The sequence below is a fragment of the Taudactylus pleione genome, unplaced genomic scaffold, assembly GCF_031769625.1.
Source record: "Taudactylus pleione unplaced genomic scaffold, aTauple2 ptg000012l, whole genome shotgun sequence".
NCBI classification, from domain to species: Eukaryota; Metazoa; Chordata; class Amphibia; order Anura; family Myobatrachidae; genus Taudactylus; species Taudactylus pleione.
The window spans coordinates 6,499,010-6,525,584 of NW_028284415.1; the positions used below are offsets into that span (position 1 = coordinate 6,499,010).

Consider the following 26,575-nt stretch of genomic DNA (forward strand, 5'->3'; position numbering starts at 1 on the left):
CACGTGGAAATGCATTGTAATGATATGAAAACAGAGAGCAGATGGGATAGCCAGATTCTTATGAATAGGAATGTATTGTATTTCCTCAATACACATTGAAAAGGTTCATTTATTTGTCAGTGTGTGACCACTGTACATACATCTTTCCAATGGTTTCTTGTGCAGATTATGCTGTTTTCAATCAGGAGATGACCAGTGAGGAGGACAGGGAATTTCTCAACCTAGAGACGGAGGAGTCCATCCAGCTGATGACGGATTCTGGTAACGCCACTGTCAGCGGGATGGCGCTGTGGAGACAGCAGGTGTTGGCCGTAGCCAGGATTCGCTTCCAAAAATTAAAGCACGATATGAAAGGTTTCCGAGCTCTGTGAGTAGTTTTGATTTTATCTACAGAAATATCACAATATACCGTGTATGTTAAATATTCATAATCATGGTGTACAGTATATATAAATATATTTTAAATATGTTTTAGACTATTATAGGACAACTATATCCAGCTACACAATCTTGACATTCATCTAGTGCAATGTGGCTTTTATCAGGGTCTTCTCCCGTGCAGGTTGTATTCATTGACTTGGCACCTGTTGGTGAGACCCCCTCCTTAGTTCTAGCATATAGTGCACAGGCTAATAATCTGTGTCTTTTCTGAGTCTCTACTGTTGGATACAGAGGGTAAATACAGTGGTATCTGGCATGTTCAACTTTGTCTCGTAGCTATGATCTACAACCTTACAGATATGAAGGCGTCTGCTGATGGTCTGCCTAAATAAACAAGAAACAACAGAAGACAATACAAAGAGAAATATGGCATACCTCGTAAATAGGTCCACCCGCCAAATGGTCATTATAGGCAATTTAATGGTCCATCAGTGTAAATGTTTTGTATGATCACTGCACATTTGTAATTGTGAGTCCTATGTATGGAATGAAAGATGCTAGCTTTCGTAACTATGGACATTAAGGGAACCATGAGGCTGTCTTTGTCTCAAGTGTAATTTTCTAGCTTTGAGTACACTAGATTATGTATGCATCTGGGCTTTTTACAGTTATAAAGCTCTGCAGCACCACACTATATAAAAGAAATGAAGGTGCTTGTTAATTATGCGGGCACCACATGAATATAGTAGCCTATCAATACAAGAAGCATTAGTTTGTCTTGAGTGCAGGTGAGGAGATCAAGATAATCGAAATGTCGAGTGGGAGGGATAACAGACTGTCTACTGTTAGGCTCCCACATCCAATGAAAGACAACAAGTGAACTATGGCAGATTAGATGACACCTGCTCAACTATGCAAACATGCCACCAACAGTCCAAAATATTGGCAATACCGGATGCAGTCACTATATCAAAAATCAAAATGTTGACAGTTATAATGTTGACAGTTAGGATGTTGACATTGTTGACATGTCAACATCTGCAGAATGTCATTATGTTCAAAATGTCGACATGTGAAATGTTAATATTCTGCAGAATGCCTACTTTAGGGTCAGGCTTCTGGAGCAAAGGTAAAATGATAAACAGAGCGCTATTAAACTAAACTGTGTATGTCAAAAAAGTTTAAATGTATATAAATAATGAAATGCAATGCCATAAAATAAATGAAAACAATACTCAATGTTTATAGTCTTTTGATAGAATATATGTGGTTGCGGTGTGCTAGTTTATGCAGGATTCCAATTCTATGCCTGGAGATGGACATCTGTTGGAAGCTAGCTAACTGTCCCTAACTCCTACCTTCCGATGTTCAAACTTCTCCTCTTGTCTGGTCTCCTTGCACTCGGACGTACACTTCCAGGTACGGCGTTTCCGAACTTCCGGTTCCCGCTTTACGCTGACCAACGCGTTTCGTTCTGACGCACTTTTTCAAGGAAGCTGGTATTGGTATTAGGTCCTCCTTTTATACTTAATAACTTCAAACAACTTTATTTAAATCCATGTTAAAAACGGAAGTCCTATCTTGGATATGGTAAAAATTGGAGGCAACCTCGAGGTTTCTTTACTTAGAAGTTGGTCAATGTTTGATTAACTGTTATGTTAACACACTTTGTGCATTTAACACTTGGTGCTTTTAACCCCAGCTGCCAAGGAGCAAAGGGTTAGGGTTAGGCGGCGGGAGTGGAGGGTCAGGTTTAGGCACTAGAGTTAGACTGAGAGAGGGGAGGGTCAGGGGCATTAGAGTTAGAGTTAGGCACTAGGGGGAGGGTTAAGGTCATAATTATGGTTAGGGACATTATTCACAGCTGGATGACAGCTGGAAGTCATCATCATCATCAACAACTGACCGCTGGACCCAGAAAGACATCACCTGAGAGCTTCTAGCAGTTTATTGATCACTGCAGAACCAGGACAGTTTTGTTGACACTTCATCAGTGTTGTGGTCAATGTCAACATTACAACCATGCAGGCATTCTCATGTCAACTACATACATCAGGAGAGCTTTGCTTATAAGTGCCCCTTTAAGTGTTATGCTCCATCTTTTGGGTCAAATCCATCTGCAGCTCGTTAAAACCTTGCACAGGTGGTACAAACACACAGTATTGGCATCACAGTAGTGATGAAAAGTTGCCCTGGCTCGTATATGCTAGTGATGCCACTCAGTGGACATAAAATATTTGTTTTACATAATCAGGACTGTTGAGACATCCACAAAACCCAGGTACTGAGGGGGCATTGGCATTCTGGTGGTGTGACCACGCTTCATGAAAAGAAAATTACTGTCAAATACTATGCGCACAATGCAGCATGCTGCAAACAGGGACATTTGTTCTCGGCAACTGGCACGGGCAGTCACGGGGCCCCTCTGAAAGACCCGGTGATCCAAATTGACATCACATTAAAGCGGCTTTGAGTCCTATGGGAGAAAAGCGCTATATAAATAAAATTATTGTTATTATTATGATATTTGAAATATATAGAATGTTGAGCATAAGTCCCAGTTATCTTTTATGCCTATACCTTATCTCTGTCCTGCCTTTTCCTTTTCTCCATTGTACCTCCACTCTGCCCGACCTCCTTCCTGCCCTCACTAAGCCCTGCTCCCTCCGTGTCCCCACCTTGCTCTTACTCCTGCAGATCTCTGCCCAGCCATTTATACAGTATGATCTACTTCTCTGTAAATGACAACTAAAAAGTATATTGCTTCTTTTTTTCTAACTGACCCTTGTTGTGCTGGTGGTACTGTATATGACATTTTAGTGAAAGATATATTGTCTTTTTCAGATTGCTCCTGGTCTTCCTGTTCATTATCCCAATGATCATTTTCACTGCAATGTTATATAGTAAAACAATCCATTCATGGGAACTGAAACCAGACCTTTATTTTTTGAGATCAGGAGATAAAGCGCACAAATACTACTCCAGACTTCTGATCAATAACAACACAGGTAAACCCTCTACATAACATCATTGCACACCATGCAGACAGAATCGGATTAGCTCTATGTGGTATTGGTAGGATTCGTGGTCAGACTGTTGTTCCAGGACAATGTTTAGAGGCACCTGACTCTCAGCACCCACTCCTGCTATACAATCAGCATCAGTGACGTCACAATCAGTCAGCAATGCCAATTGTAGGTGTGGGTGCTGAGAGTCAGGTGCCTCTAAACATTTTCCTGCTATACGTGGCTTGGCAGCTGATCCCACCAATATCTTGGTGAGCCAGTCCGATTCTGCATGACGTCATCTCCAACTGCCAGCTGCTCCCATTTCTGCACACGCAGATCCGTGAGCTTTCTGCGATTTTTGTACTTTAGTACATGAACCCTATTGACCTTTTTTCCATAAATTAAATTTGAGCAGCATATTCTGAAGAAAAAATGTATAATAATAAAATTAAAGAAAGACAATTGAAAATGTGCATTTACATTCCATCCAACATTTGAGAGGGGGAGTCAGGATTTTGTGGTCACCACATTGGGGGTGTGGCACTACATCATGACCTGTTGCTTATTTTGTCAGGCGCATAAGAGAGAGTAGCCTCCATAACTACCCCCCCAATGGTACACAGTGGTCTGTGGATGGTATGGCGGAACAGTGCCTAAAAAGAGGGTCTGTACTGCCAATATCAGGATGCTTGGGGGGTATGCTTTTGTCTGAGTCTGTAGGGGTCATTTATTAAGCAAGACTGCAGCACTATGATCTTTATGAGATCCAAGATCTATTTTTGCACAATTGTTCCTGATTTTATGGGTAAGTACATAGATGGTGAAGTGGAGTCTGTGGGGTGGGTATATTTTTTTGGAGATGTGCTTCAACCGTTACAGAAGTTTTTTTTTATTTTGTGGGACAACTATATTTAAATGCCGTAAAAGGGAGGAGAGGTTATACTTAGAGGGACAATCCCTGTATTGCAGGAGGGTGGCCAACCTATTTCTCCCAACAAAGTATTTGATTTTCCACCATCTCTTAAATGGAATGGATATTGAGGTGGTGTTTTACTCTTTCCGCATTTGAAAGTGGAACCACAAACCTACAGAGCTAGTCACAGAGGTCCTGATTCTGAGTTGCATGCCAGTCCAAATGCAGTTGCATCTTGTTAGTTTCGTCAAACTGCACATGCACTGTAGCAAACGTTCGTTTCTTCAGGCAAACCTGAGTTGGGGCAGATCTCAGACGTTTTCTCCATTCGTGAAATGTGCTTTTCCTGAGTGCCAACTGGGCGGCAAATGGGAGTAAGCACGGAAGAGAACTGTCTCGTGGCCATATAACCAGAGTTACACCATATAGGAGTTGTGCGCATGCTGAGAGGATGCCTATTTGAGTTATATCTCTTGCACTAGAAAGGAGTATGTGCCATGTGATAATGATGACAGCTGCTCTCGCGTATGGACAAAGTGGGGTGGTGCGATACATGCACATCAGGATTTTACTGCAGCTGAAGATATCTCAGAAGTTACAAGAAATGGTCCCACATAGTGATTGACAATTAGGGTGAAGGTTTTTACATTTTTTGTGGATTGCCATACTTTATCACCCTCTGTAAAGAAGGAATTGGCAGTGAGCACAAATCAGCTTGCTCTTTATGCATCTGCTGTGCAATATGTAGATTATTAATTTCTTTTTATTCTCTCTCAGGATCTATAGGTGCTGGTACTGTTTGTTTTGGTAGCTGCAAAAGGCTGAGGGTGAAGCCCACAATTGGCAAAAAATTAACTATGCAAGGTGGCATTGTGTTGGCCTTTGTTGTAGGCAAATTCTGCCAATGAAAGATACTCTGCCATTTGTCTTGCTGGATATTACTGTAAACAAGAAACTACTGCTCCAGACACTGATATACTTTTTCTATTTCTCCATTTGTTTCTGGATGATAGCGGGATGACATACAGTATTTAGCTGGATCTGTAGAAGTTCAGAAAATGTCCTCCAAAGCGAGACATGAATTGTAGACATGATCTGAAACAGGAGTCTCTGGACAGCCATGGAATCTGTAAATACACTTTACTGTAAAAAAGTGATAGGCAGTCTGTGGAACCATGGGTAACTTGGTCGAGGCAACAAAGTGAGCCGTTTTTTAAAATCTATCACCTATGGCAAGAATTTGAGATGTGCGGTTTGGTTTCCCTGAAATATGAACGCACCCGAACGTAGGGGTTCCAAGTCAAGTCAAATTCTAGTTCGGAATCACTTTGGGATTCCGTGTCAAACTGAGTCCTGGTTCGACTCTGCAGTCAGTTCGGAACTTAGATTTAAAAACCGATATTGGGTGGATTGCATGTAAACAGTTCCACAATAGCTGTTTTATCAATTTTGGATTGATTTTGATAATTTTTTAATCAACTTTTAAGGAAACCAGAACCAAATCCGAACTAAAACAATTGAGGGTGGTTTTGCAAAAAGCAAAACATGATGGTGAATTAGAACCAAAACCAAAACACAGGGGTCTACAGCCACTGACATTGTAATGTAGCATTTCACATGCAGTTATAACGGCAATTGCACACATAACATAGGCATGCTGCATATCATTTTAATCAGCATAAGCTGATCGCGCATCCTATTTACATCAATTTGTGAATAAGACGAATTTTAAAGGAAACAGTCGCACGAAAAGATGCTCAGCGCTACCGTGTCACACTCCGCTCACACGGTATGTTTTATGCAACTTTTAGCACACTGAGGATAGATGTATGTGGACACATTGTATAAATTGTGGCCACTAGAACTGACGAGCAGCCAACACTAAAGTGCTATTTATACTGGGATGGCCGAGAGTGGAAGAGTCATGACATAATTGTAAAATGTTCCTTTCAATATGTTGAGTGGGGTTGTAAAGACAAACTTTTACAGACATCCATCCTCTATTTGTTGAACTCTAGTTGTGTCAACATTAGCAGTCTTCTCTCTTGAAGCAGGCGCTGTCCCCTGCGGCCACATATATACTGCATCTGGAGGTATACTGAGATAAGAGAACGGTCATCTACACAGAAGCGCCAATACTTCTGGATGAAGTATTGGCAAGAGCTGGAAGTTTGGGCACCTGTGCAGTGGGGGCTGCTTGAATTGGCATGAAAAGTCTTCCGTCTTCAAACTATTGAAGGAAGATCCACCTAACAACAGGTGTTAGGTGATTAGTCTTCCTACAGAAACCTTGGTACCTAGCTCCTGTGCTTTTCCTGCAGTGTCTATTTGTTAGTAACCTGTTGCCATACCCAGATTGTTACAAGAACTGCTTATTGCCTGTTTATTTATTGTGGTTAACTTGTTGCCAGACCCTGAATTTTACAAGACCTGCTATTGATTAAACTTTGGATTGGATACTTCTGTGATTCTTTTGGGAATGTGTCTGACCTCCTGCTATTTGGACCTTTAACAAGTACTTATCACACAAATCTAGAGGTGGTTACCCTGAAGCCACCTAAACAGTTTAGAATGTTTACTTGCATAGTGGATGCCTGTTACAATATCATTGTGACACTCTCCTACCTGGGTTCAGTTTGCTTAAAATGTAACTCTAGTATTCATGTGACAGAATCAACTAAGCATAAGAAATTGTTATGGATAGAGGTACCTCCACAAATTAGTCCCGCAACAGCCTTTAGGGCTGGTGAACTAGGCTAGCTGTGTCCGTGTACCATCCTTGAGGGCTGGTAGATCTTGACTAGTTGTGGCCAGTGGGCCGTAGAACAAGATGCGGCCCTTGAACCGTGCAGCAGCCTGGTGGGCTGGTAAGCCTTGGCAAGTTGTGGCCTGTGGGCCGTAGAACAAGATGCGGCCTTTGGGCCGTGAAGCAGCCTTGAGGGCTGGTGAGCCTTGGCTAGTTGTGGCCTGTGGTCCGTAGAACAAGATGCGGCCTTTGGGCCATGAAGTAGCCTTGAGGGCTGGTAAGCCTTGTCTGGTAGTGGCCTGTGCCGCCGAGTTGACACAAGCTGCGGTATGCTGGAATGCGTACTCTGGACGCTGGAATGCGGCCTGTGCCGCCAGGTTGACACAAGCGGCGGTACGCTGAAATGCGTACTGTGGACAATGGAGTGCGGCCTGTGCTACCAGGTTGACACAAGCAGCTGGACGCTTGATTGCGTACTCTGGACACAGGAGTGCAAACCGTGCCACCTGGATGACACAAACGGCAGGATAACAAAGCTGACAGGAGAACTGGATATTTGACTGAACAAACAGGAGACTAAGCCAGAGTCGTAAACATGTGATACGCTATCACCGGCAGAGCAGCCTTTGCACCAGCAGAAAATAGCCATAGGAGCCAATCCAGATCGGAACAGGGATGATGGACAACTGGTAGAAGGAGTTCAGCCAACGATCGCCGGCGTTGGCCTCGCCCTGCGTTTGCAGTGTGGCTGCTTGTGACAGAAATGAATTACGCAGAGGGTCATAATCAGGATATACAAGCTGCTCTCATTCAAGCACTACATGGTTTACAGATTCAATTGTACTGTACAAACCAGGCTGGAAGAAATACAGAATATGTTTGCACATCAGCTACATGCAGCACCTGGGCCTGAGACTGCAGGTGCTACTATGGATCCAATTATCCTGCCTGAAAAGTTTTATGGGAGTTGAGGTGTATATACTGTAGACAGTTTATTGCAATCTGGTTTTATAGATCTGTCTGTGTCCAAAGACTTATAATGATGCTTTAAAAGTGTCTTATAGGGCAAACTTTAGCATGGACTATGTCATTCTTAGAGACGCAAGTTCCTGTGTTAAATTCATATCCTTTGTTTCTGCATGCTTTTGCCAAAGGTTTTCATGAACCACACCATACCACAACTTCTGAATCTAAGTTAATATGCCTCATGGTTCTCGCTCTGTTCTAGAATATAATTCTGTCACTGGATGGGCGACACTGATTGGAACATGGTGGCTCATTATCATCTATTCTGGAGAGTTTTAATGATGACATTAAATATGAACTAACTTGTAAGGAGACAGTAAAGATGAACTAGCTTAGAAGGGCCCTCCTATTGGATTAGAAGAGTATATGGACTGTGGTATCACTATTGATTCCCACCTAAGTGAGCACAGGAAAAAAAAGAAAATGTATTTTTGAAGCTATACTCCTTTTCCATCTACCCATGAAATAACCTCCTCATCTGTCAGTCCAGATGTTTCAGACTAAGAAACCATGCATAATAGGGGGCCTACCTGGGACATTTTCACCCAGTGGTTGAAAACGTTACAGAGAAAATTATTTATGTATGTACTGTGCAAGTGCAAAAAATTTTTAGTAGATTGTCTTGTGAGATGTGGAGGAAAAAAGGTGGTGGGAAATGCTAGGAAACCACCTCCACGAAGAAGGTAGAGTGGGTTCAGAATAAGCATATCCTTCTTAATGTGAACCTGGTTGAAACAATGGGGTCCATTCCAGATTGCTACATCTCACTACGGCTCGCAATCTCTTTTAAAAATTCTACATTTTTCCACCGAAACCCTTAATGATTCTGGTTCTATGGGTAATTTCATTGATAAAATACGCAATACCCATAATAAACAAAAAAGTCAGTGTTCTTCTCGAAACCATTGATGACTCTTCCATAATCTCTAGTCTTAATGAACAATGATTCTGTCTCTTGTTTTACAGGTTCAATCAAGGTTATTCAGAAAAAGTTAGTTTGGATATTGTATCTATTACAAGATTCCCAATCGTTCTAGGCATGCACTGTTTGAAAAGGAACAATCCTAAAATAAACTGGCAAACGTAAAAAATGACCTTTAGTTAACTCATTAACCAGCCAAAATTTTAGTGGGTTCTGTTCATGGAGTATTATAACCTGACTCTACCTCACCATTACCTCAATGCTATCGGGAATCTCTCCATGTGTTTGATAAATGCCAAGTTGAAAGTCTTCCTCCACATAGAATATATATGATTGCCCAATTGATATAATTTCTAGAGCACAAATTTGTTTTGTTCATTTCTATTCTCTTGCTAAGCTTGAAATATTTTAAAGGATTATATTAATGACGATTGGCTTGGTGTTTCATTCGTCCTTCTACTTCCCCTATTGTTGCTCCTATATTCTTTGTAGGGAAGAAAGAGGGAGTATTATGGCCCTGTATAGACTATAGAGCCCTGAATTCTGTAATGGTCAGTTGTAGCTCAGTGGGCCTTGTCCCTCACTTATTCCTCACTTGTTTTTATTTTGTCAGTATTAACATTCTGCTCTCCACGAACAGGCTGCTTTTCCCACCTCCTGTGGCCATGTCTATACTGCTGCTGGAGGTACACTAAGACCGGAGATCGGGCACCTGCGTGGAATCACTGGTACTTTCGTTCGAAGTACTACAAGAGCCAGAAGTTGGGGTGCCCATCCAGTTGGGGATGCTTGGACAGGCTCATGGACTAAGCTCCTTTCACATATTTCTCTGGTACATCTGGTTTCATCAGAAAGATCTTTCTAGTGAACTGTGCGTGCCTTCTTAGGTTTGCCTGCACAGAACTGCCTAGTGCCGGTAATTGTTATAGACGTTCACTTGAGAATTATGAGCATCCTTCTTACGGTTCTTACCGTTGTGGCTGCATGGAGCTGTACAGGGCTGGTAATTTGTATGAGCTTATACCAGCATAGCTGATGGAGGCTAATTATTTCTGTACATTCTATCCACTAGTGTGAAGTCAAGCAATAACATTAGGAGGATTTTATATCCATTGGAGCACTGGAGGCTAGTGAGTGGGAGCCACATATTCCAGTGTTACACATCATTATGGGGCTGATTCTTGGTCGCATGATGCTGTGACTGCTTTAGTGCCATTTGCCATAGTCGCATCTGTGATTTTATGCTAATGCTATTAAAAGGCGTTCCCTTTGTGTCTGAATACAAAAGAGCTGTCACATACCCTTCGTGCAAATGTAGTCTCAATCATTGGAAGCATCATCGGGACCTACACCAGCCCCATACTAGGTGCAGAATCTCCATTAGAGCCTCCAATTGTCTGAGGGCATGATTCATTAAGGATCACAACTGCAACAGCGCTCGCAGTTGGACGATTGTTGCATACTGCGCATGCATAGCAGTGTGCGTGCGTGAAGGCACCACTGCAATCCCACTGTGATCAAGCAGACCATGCAGAGCCATCGCAGAGTGAATGACAGACAGTGAGCGTTTGGGGGTGGTGATGGGGGGGTGTGATCAGAGAAACGCAGGAGTGTCTGTCCATTTGAACGCCGTTGCATGGACGTGCATAAATTAGCCATTGCGATTCCATACGCAGCTGGAGTACTCACTGCGTGCAATGAAGTTAGCAATTTCTAAGTAAGATCAGGACTGCTGTAATTCTGTGTGAGGGACCGATGGTACTTATGTTACCGATGTTTATGGAGGTTTGCAAGGTATTATGGATGTGAGATAGTGGTAGTGAGAGGCAGTAGGCGTCTCTATGCTGGCTGTGCGACGGTATTGCGATAGCAATCATTAGCATATTTTCGCAGCAGACCTGCGTGCGATTACGGAGCTGCAATCGCAATAGCGATTCTTAATGAATCAGGTTCTGAGTTCAGAACCACTTCTGCAACATGTCCGCAACACTCCCATAACCCAGCCATCAGATGGAAAATCTTCACATGCCTATTTAGCCACCTCTAAGTCACTGCCCAGGAACACCCAGAGGGCCTGATTCAGAGCCGCTCGTAAGCGGTCGCTCGTTCGCTATGAGCGATGTTCGCACAACTGCGCATGCGTATGGGTCCTAATGCACATGCGCAAACCAGTCATAGCGGTCGGAAATCGTGCGCTCGCAAAATAGCGAGGGCCTGCTAATCTGATTGACAGAATGTACCGTTTGTGAGTGGTAACAGGGGAAGGTGCTTGAAAACGGGGGAGTGGAGATCCGAACGCAGGCGTGCCAAACGGTAAAAAGGGCGTTTAATGGGAGTGCATAATTAGTAAAGGAGTGTCATCGACCACGTCACTTAGTTGTCTTTTAGCCTGAGCTGCTCGCAGTGATAGCGTTAGGAAAATCCTACCACAAGAATTGCGAGCAGTTCAGATGCCTTTCGATGTACCCGATTAATCAAATAAATACCGGAGATGACGCGTGATGCAAACGGCAAAGGGGCGTCTTTACAAAATAGCGAGCGCACTTTTCAATCGCTCGCTCAGACATAGAGGCGTCAACAAACCGCAATGAGCGAGCGCTCAATTTAAATAGCCGGCCCCTTTTTGGAACGAGCGTCCGCAAATAGTGTCCGGCTCTGAATCAGGCCCAGAGTCCGTGCGACTCTGTATGCTGACACCGTGGGACGCATGTGCCATGCAACTCTTATACATGCAATTTACACTGTGCAGTAAATTCTTTGAATACAAATTTTCTGGAATTATTCGTTATTTTTTAACTGATCCAGAGACAGTCTGTAAATTTTGAGAGGTTTTAATAGCATCTTGGTGATCACCATATAATAACTCTCTATTATATAAATGTATAAGTATATGGCCAAGAGTGTTTATTCATAATGCTGAGTCATATGGTTCTAATTATTATATTGTTTTATTGTTGGGTGTATATGTAAGTAAAAATTAGAGATGTGCAGGCTCGGTTCGGTTTGGATATTCCCGCCAAGTTCGGATTTTCCTCGCGAAAAGACAAAAGTCCATGAAAGATGATGTTTGTCAATGAAAGATGACGTTTTGCCTCTTTCTGAGACCCGATTTTTGGCAGGAAAAATCCGAACTTGGCAGGAAGATCCAAACCGTACTGAGCCTGCACATCTCTAGTAAAGATATTTATTTAATTGGAACTCAACTAACTGAAATCATAATAAAGGTGGATTTACCTGTGGAGAAAGGAGGGATGGGGTTCAAACACCAACATTTTATAATTTAAATGACATGCTTTAAATGCAGGCTTGAAGATTCCAGGACAAAGCCTGAATATATGTGGGTTTTGGGATTTAGGTAAAAGGCACATGTAGTTGCCTAGTCATGACCGGCAACAGAAATCTTGGGGCCCAGCACACTCATGTTTTTGCGGCACCCCATCCCTCCCTAGTAGGTACAGACCAGTTGGTCATTGGCTCATCCCCCCTGTGTCTCTGCAGCATCATCCTCGCCTGTGTCACTCCAACCTCACCCCCCATATCTATCCTGCATCATTCTTGCATGTGTCACTCCAGCCTCATCCCCTCATCCCTCCAGTCTCATCCTTGCCTGTGTTCCTCCAGCCTCATCTTCACCTGTGTTCTTCCAGCCTCATCCTTACCTGTGTCTCTCCAACACAACCTCTGCTGTATTTCTCCAGCACTATCCCTGTGCCTCAATCCTCCTTTGTCACTCCAGCCTCATCCCCTGTGTCTCTCAATCTCCAGCCATAGAAGCATCTCTTGTGTCTTTAAACCTTATCTCCCCAGTGTTTCTCAGCTTTATTCCTCACCCTGTGTATCTCAGCATCTCCCGTGTCTCTCAGCCTCACACTCCCCCTGTATTTCTCAGCCTCATCCCTGTGTTTGTAAGCCTCACACACCACCACTCCATGTCTCTCAGCTTCGTTACCCCCTGTGTCTCTCAGCCTAATCCCCCCTGATGTCTCTAAACCTTATCCCCCCTATGTCTTTCAGCATCATTCCCTCCCTCCGACCATGTCTCTCAGCTCAATCAACCTGTGTCTCTTCAGCACATCCCTCTGTGTCTCACCAACCTTGTGTCTTCAGCTCCATCCCTCCCTGTGTCACTTCATTTCCAGGCCTCCCAATCCCTGCCAGACCCGTGTCTCTCCAGTCCAGCCCAAACTTACCTCCTGCTACTCCTCTTTGTGAAGCTGGATCAGAGAGGAGCCAAGCAGCCCACAAAGTCCTGACGTTATGCATGCTGCACTGCTACGAAAAAAAACTTTATTGTACCTACCACTGGGCTCGCACTTTTTGCTAGGCCCTGCTGAATAATGCAGTGGCACAGATAAGGGGAACACATGAGCTGAACTCCCAAGATTCCTGAGGGGCCAGGTACAAGTGTTCTTATTGTACCCCTTGTCACCAGGCCTGTGCATAGTTGTTGACATATCAGGTAATTTGATTACCCATTAGAATCTGAATGTTTTTTTCTTTCAAACCTGTTTATGAAAATTATTTTGGCCCTATTTGGACATGATTTATCGACCGTGAAACACGGGTATTTGTTGAGACATAAGTTTTTTCAAAATATCTTCTCTTGTCTCTAGTAAGCATCAGTCTCTGGATTATTACATAAGGTTCAATTATAACCCTTTCAGACAAGCCTAAATACCTGGGTTTTTGCCGGTGGAATGCAGTCAAGAAGCCGACGGTCAAAATGCAGACCGCCGGTTTCCCGACTGTTTTATCCCGACAGGGGACTAATGACAGGTCGAAATCCCGACGCCTATCATTAGCTCTATGCCGGGAGCCAAACGCCCAGCATACCAAACGAAGGTAAACAGGGCGGCGGGCGCAGACAGCCGTGTGGGGGGTTAGGTTTCAGGGCTCCCGTGGACACTTAGGGTTACGCACACCCCGGGAGGGTTAGCGTTAGGCTAAGGGAAGGGGGTGGTTAGGGTTAGGCACCCCCCCCGGGAAACTTAGGTTTAGGCTGTGGGGAAGGTTAGGCTTAGGCACTAGAGGGGGAGATTAGGGTTAGGCACCCCTAAGGGAGGGTTAGGGGGGGGGGAGATTAGGTATAGGTAGTGTACTTACCAATCGGGATCGTCATGCCTGATGGTCTTCTAGTGTTGGGATTTAAACCGCCGGGCATAGGTTTGGCGGTCATTCATTCCGATCCCTTGCCGGTGCATGCTCACTGACCCGTGTCTAGACTATGTGTGAAAGGGGCCGACCCAGATCGGAGTCCCAGGTCCACAACCCTGCTCCTTACCAGGGCCAGACTGAAAGACTCGGTAATTGATTGACCCGACAATTTACCGTGTCGCATTTGTGAAAAGAGCTTTACTAATGCTGAGTACACACTGATTGACATATCGGTTGTTCACAGACACATCGCGTTGGCTGTGCAGCACAGCCGATGGCAAATATATCAGCAGATATATCTACACATCGTGCTGTATGTACAGGCAGTCAGACGACCGCCCGTACACTTGCTGCACAGGCCACCAGGTAGGGGGGAAGAGACGCAATCCCCGGCCAGATTGCAGTGATGGTTGTTCAGTGTGTATGAACAACCATCATCTGCAGATATATCTGCAGATCAGTCGATCTGCAGATATATCTTTCAAGTGTGTATCTAGCATTAGGCAACAGTGTCTAGTAGACACAAAGGTGGAAATGTAATAGCCTACGAGATGCAGTCATTGGGGCAATTCCGGCAAATCTGTCTGATGTTTTAAAGTGGCAATTATTTAAAAGGCAAAACCAACCTGGTTTTGCCTTTGAAATTATTGCCGCTTTAAAACATCGGGGAGTTTCACCGGAATCGTGCATCTTGCAGACTATTACATTTCCACGAAAAATCTTTCAACAAATATTGTGTTAATGACATTTTGCAGCATCACTTCTATATATCCCTAGACAAATATTCCCTGTTGTTTCTGAGACAGGTGCACCTATAGAGGATTTCATTGATGGAGTGACAGCTCAGGACATTGTGACTGATGTCATTAATGGTCCATATGACCTAAACACTACAACATACAAAGGAGCAATAGAAGTTACTCGAGAGAATCAGGTGAGTAATCATCAGTGGGGAGTTGAGGGTAATATTTCAATAAATCTTTCTGGCTTCATGGGTCTAAATGTCAATCCATATATGATATTATAGTAAAACTTCTCTTTCATCCTATGCCAGTCAATGGAACACAGATACATAAGTTTAGTGTTGGGGTTTAGAAACTTTAATAAATATTTATTTATTTATTTAAATATACCCCATAGAGTACATTTTGAAGTGTGGGTTTTTAGAAGTGGAGTTGTTGCCCATAGCAACCACTCAGATTCTAGCTATTGTCTTCTATAAGGCCCAAGATAAATGATAAGTATAATCTGAGTGGTTGCTATGGGCAACAACTCCACTTCTAAAAACCTGTACTTTAGTAAATATACCCCTAAGAATTTAAACTGCTCCGATTCTATTCCACTGTAGGTTGCTGGGATCTTCAGTCTATTTATGTTTTTGTTTTTTTTAATGTGCCTGTCAGGAGTTGGGCACATTTTTTCATAGCACCAGCTGAGTCGGCTTAGACACAATGCCTAACAAAGTCGGTACAGAGGGCCTGATTCAGACACGGTCGCAAGCGCTGAGCACTCGCAACCGGGTCAATGTTTGCCCACTGGGCATGCGCACGATGGAGCCGGCTCCGTCGTGCGCATGCGCGAGACCCGGTTAGTGACGTCGCTCTGGGTCTCGCACCAAAGGGGGCGAGCTGTCAATGGTGATTGACAGCTCGACCCGTTTGGTAGGCGTGGCCAGGGGGTGGCTTCACAAATGGAGGCGTTCCCAAGCGAACACCTGCCGTTTGTGGGCGGCCCCACTGACATCGTCGCCCACAAGGGTCTCGTCGCAAGCCTGATGGTCGCGATGGTCTTTACCATCGAGACCATAATCCTGGCCACTCGCCATAGCTGTGGGTGGGCACCCACAGCTATGCGAGCGGCCAGGAGGCCGCACAAAAAAAAAAAAAAAACGCCCAGATTCAGAGCGAGCGCTTTTTCAGAGCGTCCGGCTCTGAATCAGGGCTAGAATCTCACCAAGGTTTTATCTTTCTTGGAACGAATCTTGGAATCTCTCACGGCTGTAATAGAGATTGTGGTGGTTCTTCAATACTGTGAGGGATAAGAGAGGAAGCATGGTTTGGCAGCAAATTTCCAGCTCCCATGCCCTTTGACAGACAGTTGTCATAAATGCCTACCCAGGAACTTCTTTGGTGGGAGTCCATCTGCTTATCTTCTAGAACTAGTGGTTTGATTTAATCTAAGTTGCCTTGTTGAAAAGTCAGGGATACAGCTTTAACTACCAGCCTTTCTTGAGATGAAACAAAGTGTTTTGCTATATGTGAAGGTTTTGGTTACCGCTGGGTTAGTGCAGAAAAGGGTAGTTTTTTACTCAAATCTCTTCTTGGTTTAGGCTTCAAGCTTTGAAAACTAAACTGTTAGAGATAATGGAACTTTTACGCGCGCTCCCCAAAAAGGGTGTGGTCACTCAAATAGGAAACTTTTCATATTCCACAGTGCTTGGCCATTCACATCAGTCCCTGCCCCAGTAGAGCTTACCAACTATTTTCCCTACCACATGTACACGCGCACACATATACACTAGGGTTAATTTTTGCTGGGAGACAATTAACCTACTAGTATATTTTTGGAGTGTGGGAGGAAACCGGAGCACACTGAGGAAACTCACGCAAGCTCGGGGAGAATATACAAACTACACACCGTTAGGGCCGTAGAAAGCTAGACCTTAATGGAGGGGCACAGGGCAGGCAGGGAAGGCTGTACTTGGGAGAGGCACAGAGGCAGAAAAAGGCCGGACTATGATGGGGGCGACAAGACAGGGCTGGCTGGACGGGGGGTGCACAGGGGGCATGGTAGAAACAAATGTGCCTGCTGCACTGCAGCAAGTCAGGCATGGTTAAACAGCAGCGCAGCGCCGGAAGCATTTCAAACATGGTGCTGGCCGCGAGCCAATCACAGCTCGCGGCCGGCAGACGCTGTTGTGTAAGTAAACATAGTCGCGGCTACAACTGCATCCACCCCTGAATCAACTAAGAGTACAGTCAAAATGAAGGGTTAGCTTACTCTAGAATATAAGAGTCCGTATATAACCCAATAGACGTAATCCAGGAAGAAGGAATTTCTTTTATTTTCATCCCTTCAAATCTTTTCCATAAGCAAGATAAGTCCAAGGAACTCTCAAAGAAAGCAGAAGGTATATAATAGTGCAATACTGTTTGTATTAATAGAAAAATAATTTATTTATACACAATGCACTCACATGTAGATATAAAATAAGTAAACATATAGCACCACCAATTTGGTGCAACAATCATAGGATAGGTTAAGGCTGGAGCATCAGGTAACCTTAAGTTGGAATTTCCAGGGAGAAGGTTAGTTGGTTCCGGATACCGACTCCCTCTTTCTGCGTTCCTAATGTTTCCAGTCCACCACACCAAATATATTGATGACCGAATGGTTCCTGTATAAGAATAGCCAAGGGCTGTCTGATGCACCCATGGATCCCATGGGTGCATCAGACAGCCCTTGTTCTGTCACCTGCTCTCTTGCTCAGGAACTTTTATCACCTCACACAGTTTCCTCCTTTGCAACAGGCACAGCACAGGCCCCTTATCAGTGCTCTGCTCAGTGATGGAGCCTCCTCTCTCTCCAGCCACACAATGAGCTGTCTCCGGCAATGCTAGCACCACTTTCTCGTCAGCCACATGCACAGGGAGCACAGGCAATGTTTGCAGCCTGGGTACCTGCTCCTGCCAGCACGACATAAAATTGCGGTGCCGGAGACATTTCAAACATGGCGCCAACTGTGAGCCAATCACAGCTCACTAAACAATCCGGATCGGTCGCTCCTGATTGGCTGCCATTTCGCGAGCTGTGATTGGCTCGTGGTCGGTGCCATGTTTGAAATGCCTTCGGCACTGTGAAACAGCGCCCGCGGCATTGCTGGCTTCATGGAATATCACAGTACTGTACTAATGGGTGGTCCTGTGCATCCCCGGACCACTCCCCAGTTTTGCCTATGCATGGCATAGGACCAATCATGGATAGCATGGATAGCTTGACTTTCTGACATGGCTGTTGAAGCCATGAGCTTTAATGCAAAGGTTTTTCTCTGATAATGTGGTTCAGATCATTACTAGAAACCCAATTACGGATAATTATTACAGGGTGTGAAAAGATCTGCATCTACTTTTAGGAAAGAATGGGATTTTCTACGTTTTCTTTTCAGGTGGCCTGTTTACAGCTATTCTTGTGAAAGGTTCTTGACGGAGACTCGAGGCTTTCTGAAGGGTCCTCTCAGTTTTTAAAAAAAAATCTCAGTGCTGACTTTCTTACTTGGAGTAACCAACCTACCTAAATCACCTAAAAGCTTCTTCAGATATCAACCTTCATTTGACAGCCTAAAAGTGTTGTCTTGTTCTTCAGACTAAAAGTAGTCTCCAAGTTCTATATATATCTGACTTTGGACTCTGGTAGGTCGCAGAAAAAGAGGTCTCCCTTCATGCAAGACTTTGAGGACCTATGTTTGTAGAACTAGTGAAATTATAAGGACATATGATATTTTGGTCCACTGTGATGCCTTTAAACGAGGTGTACAGTACTGTCATCCAAGCAGACCATTGCAAGGAAGATTACTTTGGTAATTCATCAGATTTACATCAGGACAGGAAATCTGTTCTTAAATATGGGATGGCACACTCTTCTAGAGTAATAAGCTCCTCCTGGGTGGAACGGCATGAGGCCTTGGCTGAGCAGCTGCACCAGGTAACACCTGTTCTTCGGTCCACACTTACTGTACTTTGGAATATGCCCAGTTTTATAGTGTCCACCATTGGACTAAAGAAAATATGATTTTCATTCTTGTTTAAATTACTGGGTTTTTTTTTAGTCTATTATGGGACACTGAACACCCAACCTTTATGCTTCTATTCAATTTCCTATCCTTCTTGTTTAAAGTTATGTTAAACAGTTGCTGGAAATTGCTGTTCTCTTCTCTCTTTCTCATTCGATTCCTCTTCTGTTCTTTAAGGCTTTGTAGTTACTGATAATCTCAGCAGGCTATAGGGTATAAAAGGGGAGGAGTTTAAAGTGCCAGTTCTAAGATTCCATACCCCAATGTTCCCCAGTAGACTCAGAGAAAGGATTTAATACAAGTATTAATATTCTGTTATAATGTTAATGATAGTGAAATGGAAAACTGGGAACATTATTTTCTCATAAAGGTTGATTTACCAATCTCTTTCCAATAAAAATAATCTACATTGTGGATACTTTATCATAGTTAAAAAAATTACTAGAATCTTGCAGGTGCAAAAATATAATTATATTATATAGGACAGTGGTGGCCAAAGCCTCGATCGTGGTCGACTGTGGAGACTCGACTGTGGTGGACGTCCAGCAGCAGCCAATAAGAATCAGGCTGATTCTTATTGGGTAGCTCAGCGGTGCCAAACTGAAACCGTGGGTAACTAAAGCCGTGGCTGTCTCTGTTGGCTGTTACTGTGACCACAATAGCCAATAAGAATGAGGCGGATTCTTATTAGTTATGGCTGTCACATGTAACAGGCTCCTTTGCGCCAGTGCCAGAAAGCTGGGTTAAGGGGGTCATGGGGGCAGGGCCAGATCAAGGGTGCCAAACCCAAAAGGATGCGCCGTGTGGCCGCAGCCGAGACCTGGACCAATCAGGACTGGCGGACCTGCTCTGAGACTGCTGCTGGACTGCTGGTGCCACTCACGGCCTTTACAACAACTGCCTCCAGCCTATCTAACATCTCCAAATGTTCTTGTGATACATCAGCTAATTATATTTCTATATAATTATTTATTTCACCCCCATAGGGCTACACTTACACCATAGTAGGAAACCCCCAAGCACAGAATGCATTACCAGTGCTTGTAAACATTATTAGTAATGCCTTCTTGAAGACCTTTAACGCCAAGGAACGTATCCAAATATGGAGTAGCCCATTGGTTCCTGTGAGTATGAGTTAGCTACGCTAATGTTTCTTTAATATAATTGTACTTTATTTTTAAAGACGTTTGAAGAAGAAATTAAATCTGTGGAGATTATAAAAAATTAGAAAATGTATAGTTTTGATTTTAGATTTAACTTGTGTTAGTGCATATATATATGAGTACCCCTAGTATAATCATGTGATTATACATGTATAAATCATTCCTTTTCTCTTTCTTGTTGAAGAATTATGAGTAGTGTTAAACTCTATAATAAATTACAGAAGGTAATAAAATATGCCTATTCTATACTAATGCCAGTAGAGGGAAACAAGAAATCAGATTACAGGAGTCTCATCTGAAGTTTGAACAGTATATAATTATGTATGTAACAATATATATATATATATATATATATATATATATAACAGTATATAATTTGTGGATTAATTATCCTTTAGAACCCACCAGAAATATTCTTGTGAAAATTGCATTTTCTTTTGTTTTATTAGTTTTTTGAAGAAGAGTTCCCTATAACTATTTTTTTAGCAAGCATGAGTTTCATGGTATTTGGAAGTGGCATGGCGCCCCATTTTGCAATGAGCAGCATTGAGGACACCAGGGTGAGTGAAACTGCTAAAATAGCCATTACTCACACATTACTACAGCTTCATGTATCCTGATACTCAGTTATGTTGTCTCTGCCCGCATGATATTCACCCCTATTTCCTGTAATCTGCCCCTACAACTCCTCAACTGACTGAGAAAATGGATCTCAAAGTTGGAGAACTGTGATTAATTAACTATTGACTTTTATTTATCTTTACTGCTTCAATAACATAGTACCATGTTTCATTTGTACTATTTTATAAAATATGTGCTTGCTCTGTTATACCAATTATACCAAGAGTAAAGCAAACCACACCTTTCAAATAAACTTGCATTGAATAAAATACTACATAAAACTACTATTCACCATTTATGAATTAAAGAGAAACATCCTTTCTTGATTCATCATACTGTAGTCTAAATGGGGAAAAAAGAAACAAAACTCTTGAAAATAATCCACCAGCACACTAGAAATGACTTGTGGGACCTTACTGTAGCCAGCTGTTACCTAAATGTCCATTTGTTGCCAGTAAATCAGAAGCTTTTTCCGTACTAGCTGCTTTAAGACGAGTCTTGGAATATCCTGGCTTTGATTATTGTGGTCAGTGGCAAACAAGGGCATGTTCCCTTACCTTATATACAGATGTGTCCTCATAACCTATTCTTTTTGCACCATATGGCATGAGACGCCTGGAGCAATTTCCATGCTGTGCACTTTTTATTAAATTATGTCCTCAGTGTTTCTACTTTTCCCTCAGTTTTGTGTGTTATCTGGCATATAGTGTACTATGTATTTAGGATTAGTTTTTTGTCGCAAAGGAATTAATATAAAGTCGCAGATAAAATATAATGATGCATGGTGCGGTCACTCGTATCGAATTTGTCTTTTACCTTTTTACACAGACTGCATACTTTTTCCTCCATTGTGCTACTTTTTCCTCAGTTTTGCTTCTTAGTTCACTTATAGTGTACTAGGTACTTAGGAGCAGGCCCACAGACGCTCCATTGGGCCTCAGTACTGGAAGGGTGTGTGGCCATCTTGAGGAGGCGTGGCCAGACCACCTCCTTACAAAAGTGGCCGCACACACCGCACAGGGTGGAGCTGGTGGCAGATATGGTGGGGGTGTCACGACTGCACTAGCTTGACCCCTGCACATCACGTAGAGAAAAAAGAGGAAAATTCCCGACGCTTCAAAGTCAATACCTAGAATAAATTAATAGATAGAATAAAATACTCACAGCATATAACCGCCTGCTGCAAACTGCTACAAATATCTGTGTATTTGCAGAATGAATAGAGAAAAAGATAAACATCTAACAGTCAGCACTGGCAGTGATCTGCTGTGGTAAATATGAGTCAGAAATGTAACACTAATTATTTATTACCAATACAAAATGGTCTCACTATATATAACTTACTAAAATATAGTTAAAAAACAAAGGGCCTGATTCAGACACCCTCGCGAGCGGCTGTCCGCTCGCAAGTGGGTCGATGTTCTGGACTGAGCATGCGCACGACGGAGGGAGCTCCGTCGTGCGCATGCGCCAGACGCGACGAGCGAAGGAAAGTCCTTCGCTCGTTGTGTCCGATCAAAGGGGGCGTGCTGTCAATGTTGATTGACAGCACGCCCCCTTTGGTGGGCGTGCCGGGGGCGTGCCTCCCTGACGGGGGCGTTCCCACGGGAACGCCTCCCGTCAGAAGCCGGCCCACTGACATCACTAGTGATGTCAGTGGGAGTGATTTTGGCTCTGATAGAGCCAAAATCACTCCGGAGCTTGCGGTTGAAAACCTCAACCGCAGGCTCCGGCTCGCAATTTCGATGGTCGCGATGGTCTCGACCATCGCGGCCATCACAAAGCACGCTCGTATAGGCTGTGGGTGGTGACCCACAGCTATACGAGCGTCCAGGAGGACGCTCCATGAAAATGGAGCCCGGCCCTCATTCAGAGCGTGCGCTCTGCTCAGAGCGTACGGCTCTGAATGAGGGCCAAAGTGCCCATATACACCAATCAACTGCAAACATATGCAAATGTAGCAAAGTGTCACAGCTGAAATAACTATTTGCAGTAAAAAAATACACATAATAAAAGTCAATATAAAGTACTGTGCTGGTGATAGAACTTCAGCAGCTAAGGAGTATGAATTGGTGGGGTAAAAGACAGTGGCAGTATAGATACCTTATCCTTAGAAGAGCAGCCGCGGCGCCTGGGACTGGCAGTGCTGGGCCTCCCCTCCTCTGTGCACACACAGCGGAGGCTGCAGAGAGTAGAGCAGCTGCCAGGGGCTGCCAGCGCCCAGCCCCCCTCCTCTGTGCACACCTCGTGGGTGCAGAGAGTAGAGCAGCTGCCACTGGCTGTCAGCGCCCGGCCCCCCTCCTCTGTGCACACCCGGCGGCTGCAGAGAGAAGAGCAGCCACCAAAGACTGTCAGCTCCCTGCCCCCCACCTGTCAGCGTCCAGCCCCCCTCCTCTGTGCACACCCGACGGCTGCAGAGAGAAGAGCAGCCACCAGAGACTGTCAGCTCCCGGCCCCCCACCTGTCAGCGCCCAGCCCCCCTCCTCTGTGCATATCCGGTGGCAGGAAAGACAAGCAGCCGCTGGGGCATATATAGTAGGGATGGTCTTTGACCATCAATAGTTAGCAATCATCATTGTTATTGGTCGATGGACGAGTGAGCCCCCGTTTTTGATTGGCCATTGGCCATTGATGATACAGCCATTGGATGGCCATAACTATAGTATACTATAAAAAATGCTATTTTTATGGTATACTGTGTTTTAAAAAAATAAATAAATAAGACGTGTTGGATATGTCTTAAACATATCTTTTTGACCTAATTCAATCATAAAAAAATGACAATTTCTGAGCATTTTTTGTAAAAACTATTAGCCAGTTAAGTGGTTAAGGAGTAAGAAGTGCTGGGACCTTTAATACTAAAGATCTTAAAAAAGGTTTATCTGACTAGTGACTTGTTACTTTGATCATCTAGCATTGCAAATGTGACAGTTTTGTATGGCTGGTCTTTTAGGTAGACTGACTAAACAGATTTTAGAGCAAGATCTACCACTTATGGATTCTCTGAAGACTTTGGTACATTATGAAGTGATCTCTGGATTGACTGCAGTAGTGCTCCTTTGCTCTTCAATGTGCTCCCCGCCATGCTCTGTGCCATTGTTACTTTATAGACCACGGGGTAGGTCTATTGTTAAATGCTGTGTTGTGATCAATGCTGTCACACTCTGTGCAGTTAGCAATAACCTTACAGTCCTTGGCAAAGTAGGATGCTGAAGAGCAAATGCTATTTTCCCTTCAGAAGGCTTTGCGGTTCTCCAGGGACTTCTCTCCGAAGGCTCTGCATTTCAGGTGAAAATTTGATTTTTGATGTAGCAGACAATGCTTGGCAGGATCTTTGTCTCTGGTCTCTTGGCGGATAGTGCTGGCTGACCTGTAGGGGGGATACACATTAGTCTTGTGAACTGCGACTGTTATGATGCGTGGTTTAGGTAGCTTTCTAGTGTACAAAGGGCCTGATTCACTACAGATCGCCACTGCGATCGCAGCTGCTATTTTGCACATAGACCCGCTGCAAAAATATGCTAATGAATGCTATCGCAATGCTGTCGCACACCAGCATAGAGATGCCCACTACCACTATCTCACATCCGTAATACCTTGCAGTCCTGCATATACATTGGTAACATCGAGTAACATCTGCCTCTCACGCACAATTACATGTCAAACCTTACTCACAAATTGCTAACCTCGTCGCCATCAGTGAGAACTGAAGCCGCGTATGCCGTTGCAGTGGCTAATTTATGCACGCTCATGCAACAGCATTCAAACAGACGGACACGCCTGCATTTCTCTGACCTCTCCCCCGCCACCCCACTCCTAAACTCTCACAGCCTCTCACTCACTCTGCAATGGTTCTGCATAGGTGATCGCGGTGTAATCGCAATGCTAACTCACGCACGTGCACTGCGGTGCATACGAAAGCACAGTACGCTCCATCTGCCGATCAGCGTACACTGTTGCAGTTGCGATCCATAATGAATCAGGTCCAAAGTCCACAAAAACAGAGAATGGGGGAAATGGCAACTTGTTCCGCTGTTTGTATTTAGAGACATGGGTAACGTACTGTTCATGCAGATTGTACGGTAGGTAGCTTTTGCTTCTGGCCGTGTCAAGGAAAGCAAGTCCCAAACTTGGCTACCTGAAGTTTCATTAATAAGTCACTTAGTTCTCTAAGTCTCTGATAGCTTTTGTTAGATAGTCTAAAGAAATCATCTATTCTTTTGAGTAGTGCATTCTTTATTATCTCTGGTGAGACATAACACTCATCAAGTCTATCCCAGACCATTTTAAGGCCAGGCTCTGGGTGATTTTTATTGATCACTCATCCTTTTATAATGCTCAGCAGAAATGTTCCAAGCAATCTAATTAAGAGGTCTATCTCTTTACTACATGAAAGGTATGAGCCTCTGATTGCAGTATGGAAGGAGGTGTCACGGCTTGGCGTGCGCTTGGACCCGGAGTGGAGTCGGATGAGGAATGAGGACTTGTTTGCTGGTACTTGAAGGCAGCCGGCCTTAGGGGAGTATGACTCATGAAGCAGTGGCACGCGACGGGATCAGACCCAGGCTGCGAGACACTGGCGGAACTTAGAGACCCGGGGTAGGCTGGGTATAGCAGGTAGACGGGATCAGGAGACAGGTAGTAACAGGAGCAAACTGCACCAAGGCTGAGAGGGGAGTCTGCAGAAACACACTGGTACTGACACTTTAAATGAGCAAAGGAGCACAGAGAACTAGCTCACAGCATACGCTGTGATAGACGTGGCACTGGCAACTAAAGAGCCTCTGGACAGCCCTTTAGTACCCTCAGGTAGTGCAGGATTGGTTGCTAGCCTCCCCAGCCCAGACTGAACCTGATTGGCCAGAAACGACATGTGACCCAAATCCAAGATGGCCGCGCCCAGTGGTCACAGCATGGAAGCTCTGCCAGTCTCAGCCCCTCTCACCTGCCTCCAGATGGAAGCCCTTGGTCTGCGGAGACTCACAGCACCCAGCGCTATTCTCCAGGAACCTGCACCTCTGCTGGAAACACCATGCCACAGCGCCCGGAGCGGTAGAAGGCTTGTATCATACCGATTTTCTGTGCAGGAGGCGCTGCCTTGTTATAGATTGCAGACTCAAACACCTTGCGTGGGGGAGAGTTTCCCTGTTGAATTTGCCTTGTGTAGAGTTCTCTTGTTTGTAAATTTCCAGTTTGTCACTGACTTGTGGTATTTGGCTTGTTTCACTGATGGAGTACCTTCTACTGGTGGTAGGTTTCTGCTTGTTTTGGAGACTTGATGGACATATTCTGACATGTGTTCAAATGAATCTTGGGATCCAAGCTCTGAGTCAAGTTTATTGATGGTTCTTTTTATATCAAGGAATTCTGCAGCCTCCAAGAACTATGCTGCTGTCATGGCAAGTGCAGCTTCTTTCTCCTCAGCCATCTTCTCCATAATTGCCTCTAAGTGGTTTTTCTCCATATCTTTCTTCATCCAGATGTGATTTCTCTGTTTCTAAATGTGATTTCTCTACTTCCATGTGCAATTTTTCTATTTTCAGTTTCCTTTCTTGCTCTGCAAAGTTGTCTCGTACTTTCGCGGCTTCAGCTTTTGTGCAAACAATGATGACTGAGTTACTGACGGATGAGGATTTTGAGAAACCATAGAATTGGGGCCTTGTTTTGTAGGAAATTATGTTTTCTGTGACATGAAATTGAGGTGTAGATGCTTGACTGTGTAGGGACTGCTGTATTGTCGTATGCAGGTGGCTGTGCTAACAATGTTTAGGTTTCTGTGAAGTCAAATGGAGGTACGGTACTGTGTAGAAACTGCTGTGTTATAACTTATCATACTGTATGCAGATAGTGCT

At 44.0% G+C, this 26,575-nt stretch overlaps 1 protein-coding gene across 1 annotated transcript in view; it reads left to right on the forward strand.

The window, feature by feature from the left end:
* LOC148542426 (ABC-type organic anion transporter ABCA8-like) overlaps positions 1-26,575 on the forward strand; it is a 246,241-nt gene that overhangs the window by 136,158 nt on the left and 83,508 nt on the right. The window contains exons 19-23 of the mRNA XM_088468583.1: positions 166-367; positions 3,226-3,389; positions 14,957-15,084; positions 19,926-20,063; positions 20,552-20,662. Coding sequence (XP_088324709.1) covers positions 166-367; positions 3,226-3,389; positions 14,957-15,084; positions 19,926-20,063; positions 20,552-20,662 — 743 coding nt within the window. The remainder of the gene's footprint in view (positions 1-165; positions 368-3,225; positions 3,390-14,956; positions 15,085-19,925; positions 20,064-20,551; positions 20,663-26,575) is intronic.